General features: G+C 28.4%; 1 protein-coding gene across 3 annotated transcripts; it reads right to left on the bottom strand.

Moving 5' to 3' along the window:
• Window positions 1–41: 41 nt before the first annotated feature.
• Window positions 42–13,814, bottom strand: LOC126850326 (basic-leucine zipper transcription factor A). Of its 3 annotated transcripts, none has more exons than XM_050593200.1 (8): window positions 13,580–13,814; window positions 6,431–6,565; window positions 3,949–4,067; window positions 2,159–2,563; window positions 1,662–1,925; window positions 1,057–1,376; window positions 687–867; window positions 42–465 (listed from the first exon to the last, which is right to left on the bottom strand). In XM_050593200.1, exons 1-8 carry the CDS (start codon window positions 13,617–13,619, stop codon window positions 205–207), a joined length of 1,725 nt encoding a protein of 574 aa, XP_050449157.1. In that variant the 5' UTR covers window positions 13,620–13,814; the 3' UTR covers window positions 42–204. The 3 variants fall into 3 exon arrangements, with proteins under 3 accessions (XP_050449157.1, XP_050449166.1, XP_050449175.1); XM_050593209.1 differs by having other exon boundaries at window positions 1,057–1,313; XM_050593218.1 differs by lacking the exon at window positions 6,431–6,565.
• Window positions 13,815–15,356: the final 1,542 nt, after the last annotated feature.

The raw sequence follows: 15,356 nt of genomic DNA, 5'->3' as shown, positions 1-15,356 counted from the left end.
ATAAAATAGAAATCTAACATACTTCTTATTTTCTTTCTCCCTCTCTCTCTCTCTCTCTCTCTCTCTTTCTTAATCAATAAATTATATATACAAATAAAAGCTTTTAAAACTAGATGAAAAAGTCGTATTGTGAAAACACGAAAATTTCTATGGAAAATTGAGCTTAACGATTACAATTCTGTAATTTTTGATTGATTAGCCGATTCAAGAATTATCTTCGCTATTTTGCTCAGTATTTGTCCCGTTTTCGTGATTTTTGTACGCCGAGAAGAACGCCAAGGCCTTCATTAACTGATAACTCTTACTAATAGGTATATTGCTGTCGTACAAGCTCTTGGAAGCTTTACAGTCCACGTAGAACCACCAGTTGCATCTCAAAATCGTTTGATCGAACAACGTTGATTCCGGACACAGGAAACTTTTCATGATCAAACCATCGTCCGTCAATGCGCAAACGTGAAACACCTAAAGTGGATTCATATCAAAATTAATTTCAAAAAATTTTTTAAATAATGAGAATAAACTTTTTTGTATATAATTTTTTATATTTTTATATGATGATATATATTTAAAAGTATTATGTAATATTAATAAAATCTAAGAAAAAATTTTTTTTATTATAAAATAAGTTAAAGAAAGTCTTTTTTGGATTTTTTTTTTTATAATTCAATCTTTAAAAGATTTACCATGCATCCCAGGTCTTCGTCGGCATAAAAACCTGGAAAATGTTTTTGATCGCCACAGTAAAAGCTCGTGTCAGGCAGGTCAACGCGACTTGCAAAGTTGTCATCGAAATTTTTGTCGTATCCAACCGGGTAGTATTCCCGAGGCGCGTTCATCACTTTGGTGGCTCCGGAATTATATTTACTTAACATAAAAAAAAAAAGTTTTATTTTTTGTTGTCTTATCGTTGGCTTGCTATTACCATTATTGTGTATTTTTAGAATATCGAACAATTTATTCTATGAAAAGCATATTTTATTTTATACAAAAACAAGTATTAAAAAGATTAATTAAATATACAAAAAATAAAAATATTAATTGCATGTAAATTACTTTTTAAGAGACGCTGTTGTGGTTGTTGTAGTACTTGTCGTCATAGGTCCTTGCTGTTTTTTAAGAAGCTGTTGCTGTCTTAGGAGAATTGCCGCTTCCAAGGCTTCTAAAGTGATGTTACTTGCTTCCGCGAGAGCCTTTAAAGAAGTTTCCATGCCCTGGATGGGAGCCAAAGATGGTAAGCTGTCGGGTAAGGACTGTTGTTTTTCGTTTTGTTGAAGAGGCAACAGCTGGCTGGTTTCAGCTGCAGCGACAGGCTGCAACGAAAGCAACGTCATTTCGTTCACTGAAGCAGCCATCTCTTCGCTCGGTAAAGGTAGCTGCATGAGAGAATAATTTTGAAATTTATAATGCTTTTTTAAGTATACCTTCACATCAATGATTAATTTTTTCAGAATATTTTTTTTTTTTTTATATTGACACGTAAAAGTTAAACGGTTAATATAAGAAGATATAATTCAAGATAACATGTTTTATAATGCACATAACAATAACAAACATATGTAATGATAAAAGTAATAATTATACTAAATATAAAATATTTGTGTAATTAAGCATATAATTTTTTAGTGAATATATTATATAATATCAGGTAAATATATTACCTGAGTGAAATCATCTTTTGGTACTTCATTATCGAATTCCTGTAGCGAAGTACCACTATTACCGACTCTGTTTGTGAGTTTCATCGATGATTGTGGCATCGCGATGAAAGGTGGCAAGGCAGCATTTGACAAGATCAAATTGCCTGTTACCTTTGATGATAATGGTGAAAGAACTTCGGCTTCGACCATACCACTTTGTGGAATTGCAGCGACGACGCTAGGTAGCTTTGGCATTGTCCCCGTCACTGCTATTATCTGAGATGGCTAAATGAAAAATGGATGCAAAGTAAATTTCAGACTCAAGAAATGCCACAAATTACTATTTTATTACAATAGCAGAAAATATACTAATTTATCATTAGGATAATGATTAAATGCATAACTAGAGAAAAATGGGGTATATTTAATATTACTATAGTCCAAGCTCTTACTATTGAAACAATATTAGTTAATAAAATGAAATTAATTGAGCAAATTTAATAAACCACAGAAATTACTTGATCTTTTTTATTTTGTATTGTCATCATCTGCTGCCGTTGCGCGAGCATCTGCTGCTGCTTCTGCATTTGCTGTATTTTTTGCACATGCTGCTGCCTCATGGCCTCCTGTTGTTGTTGACGTTGCTGCTTCAATACTTGCAATGCCAATGCCTCTTGTTGTATCCTCTGTTGTTGTTTCAGCTTGGCTTCCTGATGAATCCGTTGATGCTGTTGATGTAGCGCATCTAGCTGCATCGACGGTATCACCGGCGCCGTTTTAACAGCCGTTGAATTTACCACCAGCTTTTGACGTTCAGGCTGTTGAGCTAATGGTCGGGCTGTACCAAATGGCAAGGGTTTGAAGGGCGGCACCACTTGGCGAGTATTTAATGAGCCTAGACGAGCTTCATCCCGATTGCCTGCCTAAAAACAATACAAAATTCTATCTAAACGAAGAGTCTTGCATTTCATTTTTTTAAGAACTTCAGATACTAATCGTAAATGTCAACTCTATTAATACAGCATTCTCACGATTTGCATATGTGAGAAACCGTTTTTGTCGCCAGAGGAAATATTAGCAAAATCGCAGCACATAAACTTGGCATATGTGAATGTAACCGGAGCGACATTCACGCACCAGTTGTGACAAGGCCGGTTTCGACAACTCGTATAATCTATGTTTTCTCATAGCACGCGATCTGAACAAAACGATCCATCCTGTTCGATCCTGCTCTTTCGCGCTATTATGAACAAAACGATAATATTTTACGGATTGCGATGATTTTTTTACTCTAGAAAAGCAAAAGTGAATGCCCGGAAACAACGCATTCGCACACAACGTAAAACTAATATAAATTATAGTATTTCTGTATTCATGATTTAATATTGCGCTCGAGAAGTACCAAAAAGGAGCTAATTATAAATGTGCATAACAATTAACGTGTTTCGTGATAAGTTATATTTTCGCATAGAAAGTATAAGTTGCGAAACGGTGAACGCACCGATATATATTTTCCTTGACGAAGCGGATATGAAATAAAAAATTAATAATGGAAATGATTATGGAATGATCTTGTAATGATTCCCGCGAGATCGAAGAGACTGCATTGAGACTGAAAATGAGATTAGACTGCACATCGTGCAATCGAATGATCAAAGCTGCTCCTTCATAAAGAGGATTTATCGTTTTAACGAAGAACGACGCACTTTCGCGCTGATCTCCTTCTACATTGAACTTTCCATGAACTGATTTGAGCGTGGCTGCCATTTACATTGCGATAAATATAGCCATATACAGGATATATAATCCGGATGTATCACGAAGTGAATGCGTTAAGGAGCAATATCAGCATAAAAGATAGGAAGGAAAGTTAGAAATATGAAAAATAAGCATAATGAGGCGACCAATGAAAGTAAAATCGAGGTTCTACTTGTTCAATTCACTTGATTAGTCCTTTATATATGTATATATATATATATATATATATATATATATATATATATATATATATTTAATTTTATTATAACTATAATATAATATATATTATAATTTTATATAATTATAAAATTATAAAATATATATAATTATATAAATATAATATAATTATAAAAATAATATATATATATATATATATATATATAATTTTTATTAAAAGTTGTTTATGCAAATATAATATATGTATATGTATTATTAATGTATGGTAAACATACGCATACTTTAAACATTTTATTTATCTAAATAGTTTCATCGTAAATGGTAATCGAACGTAAAGTAAAATTGCTAAATTATTTTGAAAATTTTTACTCACCGCATTTAGAGGATTTATTGCAAGGCTGTTAGCTCTGTTTGTTTGCACACTTCTTCTTTTTGCACTTTCCACATTAGAGAGCGATTGGCTAAAGCCTAATTCGTCTCCAACGGAAAATCCTGCAATGGCCAGGCAATGTTGAATTAAATTGACTTAATCAAATTGTTTGGTGTTATATGGATTAGAGAGATCTGAAATTCTTGAAATAGTAATCAGAGAGAAGCAATATATGCCAATTTTATTTATTTACATAGAGGCAAAGATAGTACTTTCGTAGAAAGCTTCCGCATGATAAGTATGTTAAGAGAAAATAAAGACGCGCATATAAAGTAGATGCACATGAACAGTCAATCAGTATAGAAGTTGCAGCTTTTAAAAACTGATGCTACAATTTCTATCTCTCTATTTTTCTACATTTTCTCATATTTGGCACAATTTATATATAATATTTGATAGAAATTTGTACAATTTTCTACAATATTCTACATATTTACAATTTTATTCATGTTATATTTATTTTTTAAATTGAAATTTACAGGCGATTCTTGAACTCTTTTTCTCTCTCTCTCTCTCTCTCTCTTTCTCTTATCATCTTTATGTATGCCAATGCTAACTATATGCCTATGATAATAAATATTGTGATACATAAACATGTTCGAGTAAAACTAATAAAATTGTAATCCCATTGAACTAACAGGCAAAATTACGCAAAGAATGTTGCTTCATTTTGACGCCTTTTATGGTAGCTTTTTTTTAGAATATGTCAATATCTTTGATTCTCCATTGCATACGTTAAATGTAAATTGTGCCTGAAGATCTTTGAAAGAATATAAGATGGATATTTAATAACTGGGTTAAGTCAAGGTGATGAATAAATCATCAGTTTGTCACGCCGCGTTTTTTTAAAGCTGCACAATTGCAACAGAAATAGGTTGAAGGGCAGCATTCAATACAATCTGCAAGTTAAGTTGTTGCGTATGACTCTTGCGTCAACAGGTCATAATTTATTCATCTCATAGTAAGTTTCTAGAATATTTTGTTGTAGTTTTCTCGATAATAACGCAATTAATTTACATATAGATTCTGTTTGAGATTAATTAATTATAGACTAAAGATTAATCCTTAGAGATGTAAAAAGTTAAAATGTAAAAGACAAGTATTTTTGAAAATTTATAGTGTTATACAACCACGTAAAAACGTACAATTGAATATTTCTACCAACATTCTTTCGTAATAATTGCGAAAAGTAGAAAAGAGACTTATATAAATCATTCAAATTGACAATTTGATTTCGTATTAGTAGCCGTCGTTACGACATCACGAACGTTATATTTTATTAATATATTTATCACCCTTTTTCTTTTCTTTAATCTTAAGTAACGTTTACATGCGATCGGATGTACAGTCTTTTTGACATAATGACACGATAAAGATATTTATTAGCTTGCATGCAAATAGCGCACTGGCGTGCGAAAACTTTGCCGCATTATTCAAGCTATCTTGTTTCTCAATCCTTCAAAGATACAAGCACACCAATAAACATGTAGAATTGGTAGAAACTCATTTCGCAAACCTTAGACTATGAATAAAATTATATATACAAAGGCCACGTATAATTTAGAAATTATTTTAAAGATATTTACATTTATTAAATATAACAGAAAGAGTTTTATAGAATACTATGAAAGGTACATATCTGTTTGCATAAGATTCCTTTCATGTGATATAAAAGGATTCGATTAACTTATTACCAAATAATAAAAATCTTTAATTCACTCTTGAAGAGTTTTCCCGAAGAGAAAATTATTTATAAATGATCAACACATTATAGGAACATAAAGCGTAACATTTTTGCAGCAAAAGTTGGCTAAGCGATTTATGTAATATATCAAATAGTCATAATTTAGCTCTTTAAAAAAGCAAGTGATGAAAAGAGATATATGTCAAGGTAAAAGTATGGCGTAACATTAATCATGATTGCAGGAATTATATATAAATGTGAATAAATAAAACTAAGTGTCGATAAAATTAAAGTTAAATAAATTACAGTATTGTATATAAAATTTAAATTAATTTATTTTTGCATATAATATTCTAATAAAAAAATTTTAGTAACTATTTTATAGTTATATAATTTTTACTTTTTCTCTTATTAAATAAATTAATATGCGTTAAATATGTTAAGTACATTGAATAAAATATTTAATTAGAGTATAAAGAAATATTTATTTAATAAAATTATTTTTTCCTTACAAATTAAAAGCACATGAGACCATGTAATATCAACCATGTAAAAATGTTTTAACTTTTCTAATGTAGATTTAGAGGGAAGATTCGGTCGACGCGATTATTATAGTTCCTTGCCATCAATTATTTATTTATATCTTTGATGAGATTAATCGATTAATCCGGATCGAAAAATCGATTTAAATGAACGATTATTGAGATCGACGATCGCGATTGCTCCTATAATTCAACTCACCCAGGCCGATGTAACCCTTCACACCTCCGAGATTTCTGACCCGGAAGAGACCGGATTTTTTGAAAGCGCAGTTTAGCACAAAACCGAAGTCCGACTGAAATACACATGTGCATAGTGCCTCTCGCCAAGTACATCCTGTAAGCAAAACCGGAAAAAAACAAAGCCATGGATCGTTTCCATCGAATCCGGAATGGATCCGGACGATCCGCACGGTGCGTTATATGCGTCCATCGTGATAATATTATAATTTCGTCAATTTTAAAATTTTCTTAAATTGCATATTATATTAATGATGCCTATGAAGCTCTGTTTTACATGCAATTTTGATTGGAGAATGTATTTAATTATAATTTACATTTTTTTCGTTGTCAAGTAACCATGGATTAAGTAATAGATATGAAAAATCTACTTTTATTAGTATATAGATAAATTGTAACTAAATATATAAAGATCTAAATAAAAATTTTTATGAATTAAATTATAATATATTTATGATATATATTTTGAGAGTAAGAAATCGTTGAATGTATAATTTACTATTACTAACACATAATAATTATAAATAAATAATAAATAATATTATATAAATAAAGAATAACACGATTAAATATATAAAAAAGCATAAAAAATTTTATTTTAATTATTAAGTAACAAAACTAAATGTAATTTTAGTAAAAAAAGTTGATGCTGAATCAGAGTACATGCTTATAAGCGAGCAAAGCACGCATATTTTGTGCTATTGATTCTTCGACGTCTGTTAACATCATGTTTTTTTAAGGAAATTTATTTCTACGTATATATAATATCTATCTGATCAAGCAAATAATCTTAAATAAGATTAATATGATTTCTTAGATATTTGTTTAAGAGAGAACTTTATACTCCGCAATTTTTATTACATTTTTTTAGAGATATTTTTTTTTATTGTACATGTATTACATACGCGATTGATTCTGTATGTACAATAAAGTTTTATTTATATATAATATAATTTTAATAAATTATTAATACTGATATTTTCTTTTAGATTTCTTTTAGAATATATTTTTATTTGTGCACAATAAATTATTAATAAATAAAAATATTTTTTAATCATCAAAAAAAATTATTTATTTAATGACGAAGTAAATATATGTCTTGATAATAAATAATATTTTATAAAACATATATAAATTAAATTATCTAAAATAATTTTTTTCTATTAATATCTTTTCTTGAACGTTATTTTAGAGACGAATAGTTTTGTCATCACATAATCATCGCGACAAGAAAATAACAGATTTACATTCACGTGTTTTCTCTTTGTTTAAGCATCATTGCAAGAGATTGTAGGCCAAATATCATTAAATTCCCCATCAATTAAACTTCCATTTTGCAGTAGCATTTTCTATTCTTGATAATACTAATATATTTTTTATCATTACAAAAATACGTTAATAATAATCGCATGTTACATTATGTATTTATCACATTCCAAGAAATAACTTTTATATTTAGATCTATGTTCGTCTTTTATTAATTATTAAGTATTTTGAATAAATAATATAAATACATATCACTTTACATGACGATTATGAATTACTATCTGAAATATGCAGTTTGAAAGCACAAGCTTTGCAAAAGATGCCTTTTCTTATCTTGCGAAACAAGTACTCCAAACTTCGTGAAAGGTACTTCCGGAATTTGTTCAAAGAATATTTGCCGGATCCGAGGCGTGCCATTGGGCCAAGACCTAGTGACCCACTTGAAACCTGACTAAACGCTCTGTCTTGACCGAGCACTATGTATTACACATGCTTCCTGTATAGCCGAACTGTCTTCTTCTCGAAGTCAAATTCTTCTTATTGTTAGATTATTGTCATTTAACTGATATACAATCATTATCGGGCTTGATCATTTAGCCGTGATCATTTATTATTTTAACTTTATTATCAAAACCAATATTATACTCATTGTGAATCATAAATTTTTTGTCGTTAATTTATTAATTAGAAAAAAAATATAACAATCAGCTATATATAAATTATATATATATATATATATATATATATATATATATATGCAACTCTGAAAAAACCGACAGTCGCTTCTTTTTCTGAATTATATGCACCTGGGGGAATTTAAAAAATTGTGAAAAAAATTATGAAGACTGCGTACGGCAGAGGGCATAAATTGCCATAGTGCACAAATTACATTAACAATTACAGCGGATCGGATTATATGATTACATATTATTTCATTTTCTGCTGATGAAGTTCGTTATCATGAATGATTTTTTTTCTTGCTCTGAATTTGTTATACAATCGTATTGCACTATGACAAACGAAACTCCGGGAAACAAGTAGATATTTCGCAATATAGAAAATTATCTTTGAATAGAAATTTCACCGTTCCAGTCCGACAAACAGGCGTAAACTCTTTTTTCGAAATCACCAGTAATCATATGTCGCGTGCACATCATTCATGTGATAGCGATAAGCGAAAAAAACTAAATCGACGAAATCTCACTGGGATCCGGGATTAATTAGATTCTTCGTATTAGTTATTTCGAAACAACATTCTGTCAGAATGCTGAAAGCATATAGATTTCTTATTACGTATATTATATTCTAGCAATACAAAAATTAAAATAATATTATCACACAATTCAATATTTATTAATATAGCATTACTTATAAATAATATATAGAAAAAACGACGAAATAAATTGCTCATTCTGCATACACAATAATTTTCAGATGAATAATTAATATTTTTGCAAGATTTTGTCATAGGAATTTATCATTTTACGTGTAAAACTAAGCATTTGTAATAAATGACCAAAATGAGAACGATGACTTTTGGCGATACAAGCGTGCGTATACTTTCACTGTTTCTCGCTCTTGAAAGATGCCTGATGTAATCGAGTCACGATACAATCCTTGTTTAGAGTTATACAGGATCTTACGAATAATGGTGATATTCACTTTTCTTCGCTTAACCGGGTTTCTCGTCGCATCGAAGGTCATAACAATGTTCTATAAGCTAACTGTAACTATGTGCGGCTATACTTTCCCAAGGCTGGCCTTCACCTTGACTGCTCCAGCCACGTCTTGTTACTCTATTATCTTTGCGCTATCATAAGAACGGATCTTGATTATAGATGGAACGAGGAGAAAATCGATACAGTCGACATTTAGAAAGTAACACTAAAATCTCTCTTCTCGCAAATACTAGCAATTTTCGACGATAAAATGAACATTTAGTGATTCTTTAAAGCGCATATAATGATTTATTGATCGCGATCATCAATCAACAAAATTGATTCGATAGAGGAAAGTAGATAATTTTATCTCTATGCATTTGTATTGAATATTGTAGAGTATATTCTTTATTTTTTATTACTACTTTTTTTTATTGTGATACAAAACGAATCACAAATATTTTTATATTAAGTAAAACATCGGATATTTTTATGAGATATATTGTGTTTAAAATGTATGTGATAAAATATGTGTGTAAAATGCATTTTTTTATAAGTGTAATAAATAACTGATGTCCAATTGGTACAAATAACTTTATTGGACACAACTGACTAGAAAGTATGCAAAAAGATGACATTTACATAGACATGCTGGCCTAATTCCCTAAATACGTGTTTCGTGAATCTTGGTAAAAGGATTATCGATAGAAACAACTGTTCATTTTTCAAAAAAATCTAAATCTATTTTTAATTTATCATTTGCTGTTTCCAAAGTCATCTACGAAACAATATATTTCCTTTATTATATTACGTGCCGTTTTATTGAGCTTGTATAAATAATCGATTACATGTACAATATATATCAAATAAATTAATAATTATAGATCAATTGTAAATAAATTATAAACAAATTATTAATTATAAATCAATTATAGATCAATTATTAATTATAATAATAACAGTATAGCTGTTCTAATATTTTAGAATAAATAATATTTCATAATTTAAACATATATGATAGACTTTTTGAAAATATGCAAAATATTTTATTAGTATACAATGTAACATAGATAAAAATTGTCAGTAGAAAAAAATACGTGATTTATTTAAATGCAAAATTTTAAAGAATTCTAAAGAATTTATATATTAACTTTTCTATTCATTCCAATATTTTAGATATAAGTACAAAAGCCTTTTGATAATCACATGGAGAAAGCTTTTGCGCATCTTTAATTTAATGATATTATGCATTATATGACATGACAAGTTTGTGGCACATAAGATGTGCATGTCATGATGTCTTTCATAAAAGCCCCTACCAAGATGTCTCTCTCTCTCTCTCTCTCTCTCTCTCTCTCTCTCTCTCTCTCTCTCTCTCTCTTCTTTACTTTTATAAGAACGATCGATAATGTGTAGTTATATTTGTAGAAGGAAAATGACTTTACAATCCCTTTCTCTTAGATCACTTTCAATCGTAATCGTCCAACGATTGAAATTGCGTACTTTCGTCGATGTTCTGTTCTATTTTTTCCACTCTACATTCTGCGACAAACGCACCTGATCTTCTCACACTTTCTATCTTGCATCAATGAACGAATCAATGATAATACTTTTCTTTACACGGTTATTTTTGTTCTCCCACACGTTACATATATACGCACGCAACCTATCGCGTAAAAAACGTTTTATTATATGAAATTGTTTTGAAATACATTTAATCATATGATACTTTCTAAAGAATTTAGTTGCGCAATATTTTTTAAACTTTTTTTAGTATTATTGAAAGAGTAGAGATATCATTGGAATATTATTAACCGTCCAACATGTATGTTATGAGACACTAATATACTAATATCAAAGATGATGTATATAGAATGATATCATGTTTGTCGATATTGAAAATGATAATTGAATGTTTGTGATAATTGAAAATATAAAATAAAAAAATAAAAAGTAATATACAAATCAAATTTTGCAACCTTTCGTTACTTTTTGGATACTGTTTTCCTAACATTTTATCATTGATAATAAACTACATTACCTAAAATTCTTCCTTAATTTACGATGTATTAGTTATCTTATTGAATAAAATAATGAATCGCGAAATGAACAGTTTGCGATATTATCGAACCTTTTATATAATATATGCAAAAAAGAATCAAACAGTACAATTATAGAAAAGCCATGAGTAATTATAGATTTGTCATTCTTTACATTTTATGTACAAGGTTAGATAATATGTACACCAATTAGTTTGAGATTTCCTCTTTACAACTCTCGAATAATTTGACAATGTCACGCATATGTAGTCATATAAACGTTCATGCTTTTTCGAAACATATAAGGCTACATTTAAAAGATATTTTACAAATGCTTATTTTTTACATATTATTATAAAAAATATTGTATAGAAAAATTTTTATATTAACATTATTATTTACAAATATTTTGATCGGAAAGTTATAAAAAAAAAATATTATTTATATAAACAATTTAGTTTGTCATTTATCTTCTTTTTTTCAAACATGATTGATGTTGATTAAAACTATTATATATTTTATTGTCACAAAAATAATAAAAAATGTTTCCGCATAAGAATAAATTAAAATTTTCAACATCCCTTCGTGTGCTGATTCTGACGCATCATGATGCATCGAGTGCAACGTACTACGTCGTACTATAGTATCGACCCATAAGAAGTCCGGCTACTTCTCACGATGCGTAACCACAGTCACGCTCAGATCATCGCAAACAGTAGCGTAAAATTACGGAAAATTATTTTTGCACGACTCACGTATGTAAGTATGATGCGAGTTTTCCACAGGGCATGTAATGCTCTCTTAATACGCCACGCACAAAGACTCATATTTACAAGTATATTTTGTCGCAGAGCGAGAAACGTCTTTAATAGATAGAAACGAGGCTATTAGTACAGTAAGAAAGAAATACGCCAATTAATCGAGCGTGAGTAGTGCAGTCAAGTCTACAAGATACAGACGTCGGAGTCAATAGCACAGAATAAAATTATGCGATTCATACAAGGCACAATATAAAAAAATAAGAGAAAGGCCCAACAACCTACAATAGCCCAGTAGAAACATTAACGGTTTTATGATCGGTTTCCAAATACGACCCTATTGCAGATCAGTGACTTTTAATATCTACCTGACGATAGACAGAGTGTCAAAAATAAAGTAAAATTAAGAAAGAATAAAATTTTTGTACAAAAAATTATATTTAATATGAATAAAAAATAATCTTTTGGAAAAACACACAAAAATATAAATTTTTATCAAAAGATATTATTAAATATTATTAACAAGTCTCTGATATTGATAATGTGCCATGAAATTATTCAATTAAGAATGTAAGGCATTTTAAAATAATTACTTTCAAATAAAATAATTATGACAATAAGCAAAATACAATCTGACTTTTTCTTAAATATTTAAAACATTATTATCCAAAACATTACATTCTAATATTTAAATAGCAATTGATATCAATGTTTAAACTATATTAGCATTATTAAAATATGATCATGCATAAGGAAATTTTTGAAAACCGATGTTTCCGTATATTAGAAAAAATATTTAATAAAAATCTATATTTAATAAAAATTTACATTCATAAATCAAGCGATTGAGATAATTAATATGATTGTTGAACTTTATCATGGCATAGGAATTCTAATGTTTGAGTCGCAAAGTTATTTGTATAAATGTATAAATGTAAACTATGCACGCGCATTTATTTGATAAATAAATCTTTGAAAAAATTTTTGAAATATATTTACACGTGCTAATGCTCAATCGCTTAATCAATATACACACAAATAATATTCTTCAAAAATAGAATTAAATTTGAAACAATATGAATATGTCTGCTGTCAGTTATATGCATCTTACGCATTAAAATTAATGCAGCTGTATGGATTTATAATAAATTTTATAGTAATAATTTAATTAAAACTTTATTTATTATAAATTTAACTTAAAATCCATACAGAATTATTAAAATTATAATATAAGAAATATTATAATATAAAAACAAAAAAAGAAATGTATACGTTATTAAAGAAAATTATTTCGGATTTTTTTTTTTTTAATATTTCGCAATATATTCTTTTTTATAAAATAAATAAATCACCAGCTACGTTACTCTTCAAACAAAAAGAAATTACTTACCGACAACAACGAAGAGAAATAATGTGCTGGCAATTTTCATTTTGGTAAATCCAGTTTTGATTATTACGAAGAATCTTAAAAGATAAAGATAATCTTGAAATTTGCAGCTTTTCCGCAGGAATGACAGATAAACCGGCGAACGCGGTGAATCTGTTGGAGAAAACTTGTTTGCAAGCTAATCGAGTTTGTCCTTGCTACAAATGATCGACGGTGAAAAACGTGCAGCAGGTTACTCGATCCCGCGGATACTAATAGCGCATGGACATGCTCGACGAAGGCAAGCACTTTCAAACTTCATCTGGCCTCCCAGTGCCGGCCGAGTCCAGGCCTTATGCATGAGATCTTTTCCCATATAAAGTATAATGTTCTAAAAAACTTGCACATTTCTTAAATATGTATATTTTTAATTTAAAAATATACATATGACTTTTTATAATTTATAATAATAAAAAATGCAAAAGCAATTACTCTAAAAATGTTACAAATTGGGAATCATTGTTTAACTACAGTCTTCTATTTATTTTTATTTGTTTTTTTTATTATATTATTTATTTTATATGTTTCAATTATTATTATAATTTCTATTTTTTATATTAAAATAGAATGTTTGATTATACATTACTTTCGTATATTAGTACAGCAGATATATAATAATACAATTTTCTTAATGTTCTTGTAATTTTTTAATTTATTGTTTGATATGCTGTATTTAAAGAAATTTATCATTAGACAATTTTACAAGAATTTATTTAATTTTTGATTTGATGATATTTTCACCATAAAGTTACAAATAATATTTACGTAAATATTTAAAAATTTTAATTTTAATTTAAGATATTAATTTTTAATTGAATATTATAGATAATGTAAAATATTAATTTTTAATTAAATATTTATAATGTAAAAATCTTAAATTTTACGAAATAAAGTTAAGACGTTGTGTTCAGATTTTAAAAATTGAAGGGGATTTGCTGCAAAAACAAGCCGACACTGTATACCCCACCAGAGTTTCATCGAGAACGGCCCGTTCACGGAACAAGTCCGCTGCCGTGCACACGCGGCAGCGAGTTAATCCTGGCGAGGTGCCGGTGACCCACTCGGAAACGATAACGGGACTGACATACGTTCATTCAAAGTAACCAAATCGATCACACTGACTTGTTCGAAGAATCGAATGTGAAATTTTATTATATTTATTTCTAAAAATCAACTTTCGTTCAGTTTGATTCTAAAAGTTAATAAAATAATGTATTTGACCACGCCAAGGTCAAGAGTAGGAGAGTCAGGTTTTACTTTTTACAAAATATCAAACTGCATTTCTTAAAAAAAGATTAATATAATTAATATGTTTCTTATTCTAATTAAATTGTGATGTAATAATATGGACGACCAATAGGAAAATCGCTGAAAAAAAAATTTTTTTATCTGTCAAAGAAAATTTTATAAATTTTTATTTTTTTAAATTATTTTTTTACATAATAAAATATAATTACATCATTTTTGTTCATGTTAATATATAAAACAATTTCACACATTATATTTAAAAAAGGAACTAAAAAACTTTATATATAAATCTTAATATAATTTAAAACTTTATAGAATTATAACTTTTTATAATTTATAACTTTATCTAATTTGTCATTAAGATAATATAATTTTCCTTTATTTTCTTTTTTTTGTTTTGTTTTATTCATTTTCCACACATTTAACATTTTATAAAAATATTATAATTTATTTAAGTGTAAAATTCTTATTATTTTGTGTATTATAAAATTAC

The sequence above is a fragment of the Cataglyphis hispanica genome, chromosome 1 (assembly GCF_021464435.1).
Source record: "Cataglyphis hispanica isolate Lineage 1 chromosome 1, ULB_Chis1_1.0, whole genome shotgun sequence".
Lineage (NCBI taxonomy): Eukaryota > Metazoa > Arthropoda > Insecta > Hymenoptera > Formicidae > Cataglyphis > Cataglyphis hispanica.
Note: the sequence above shows the minus strand (reverse complement) of the source record. Positions and strands in the feature narration are given on the sequence as shown.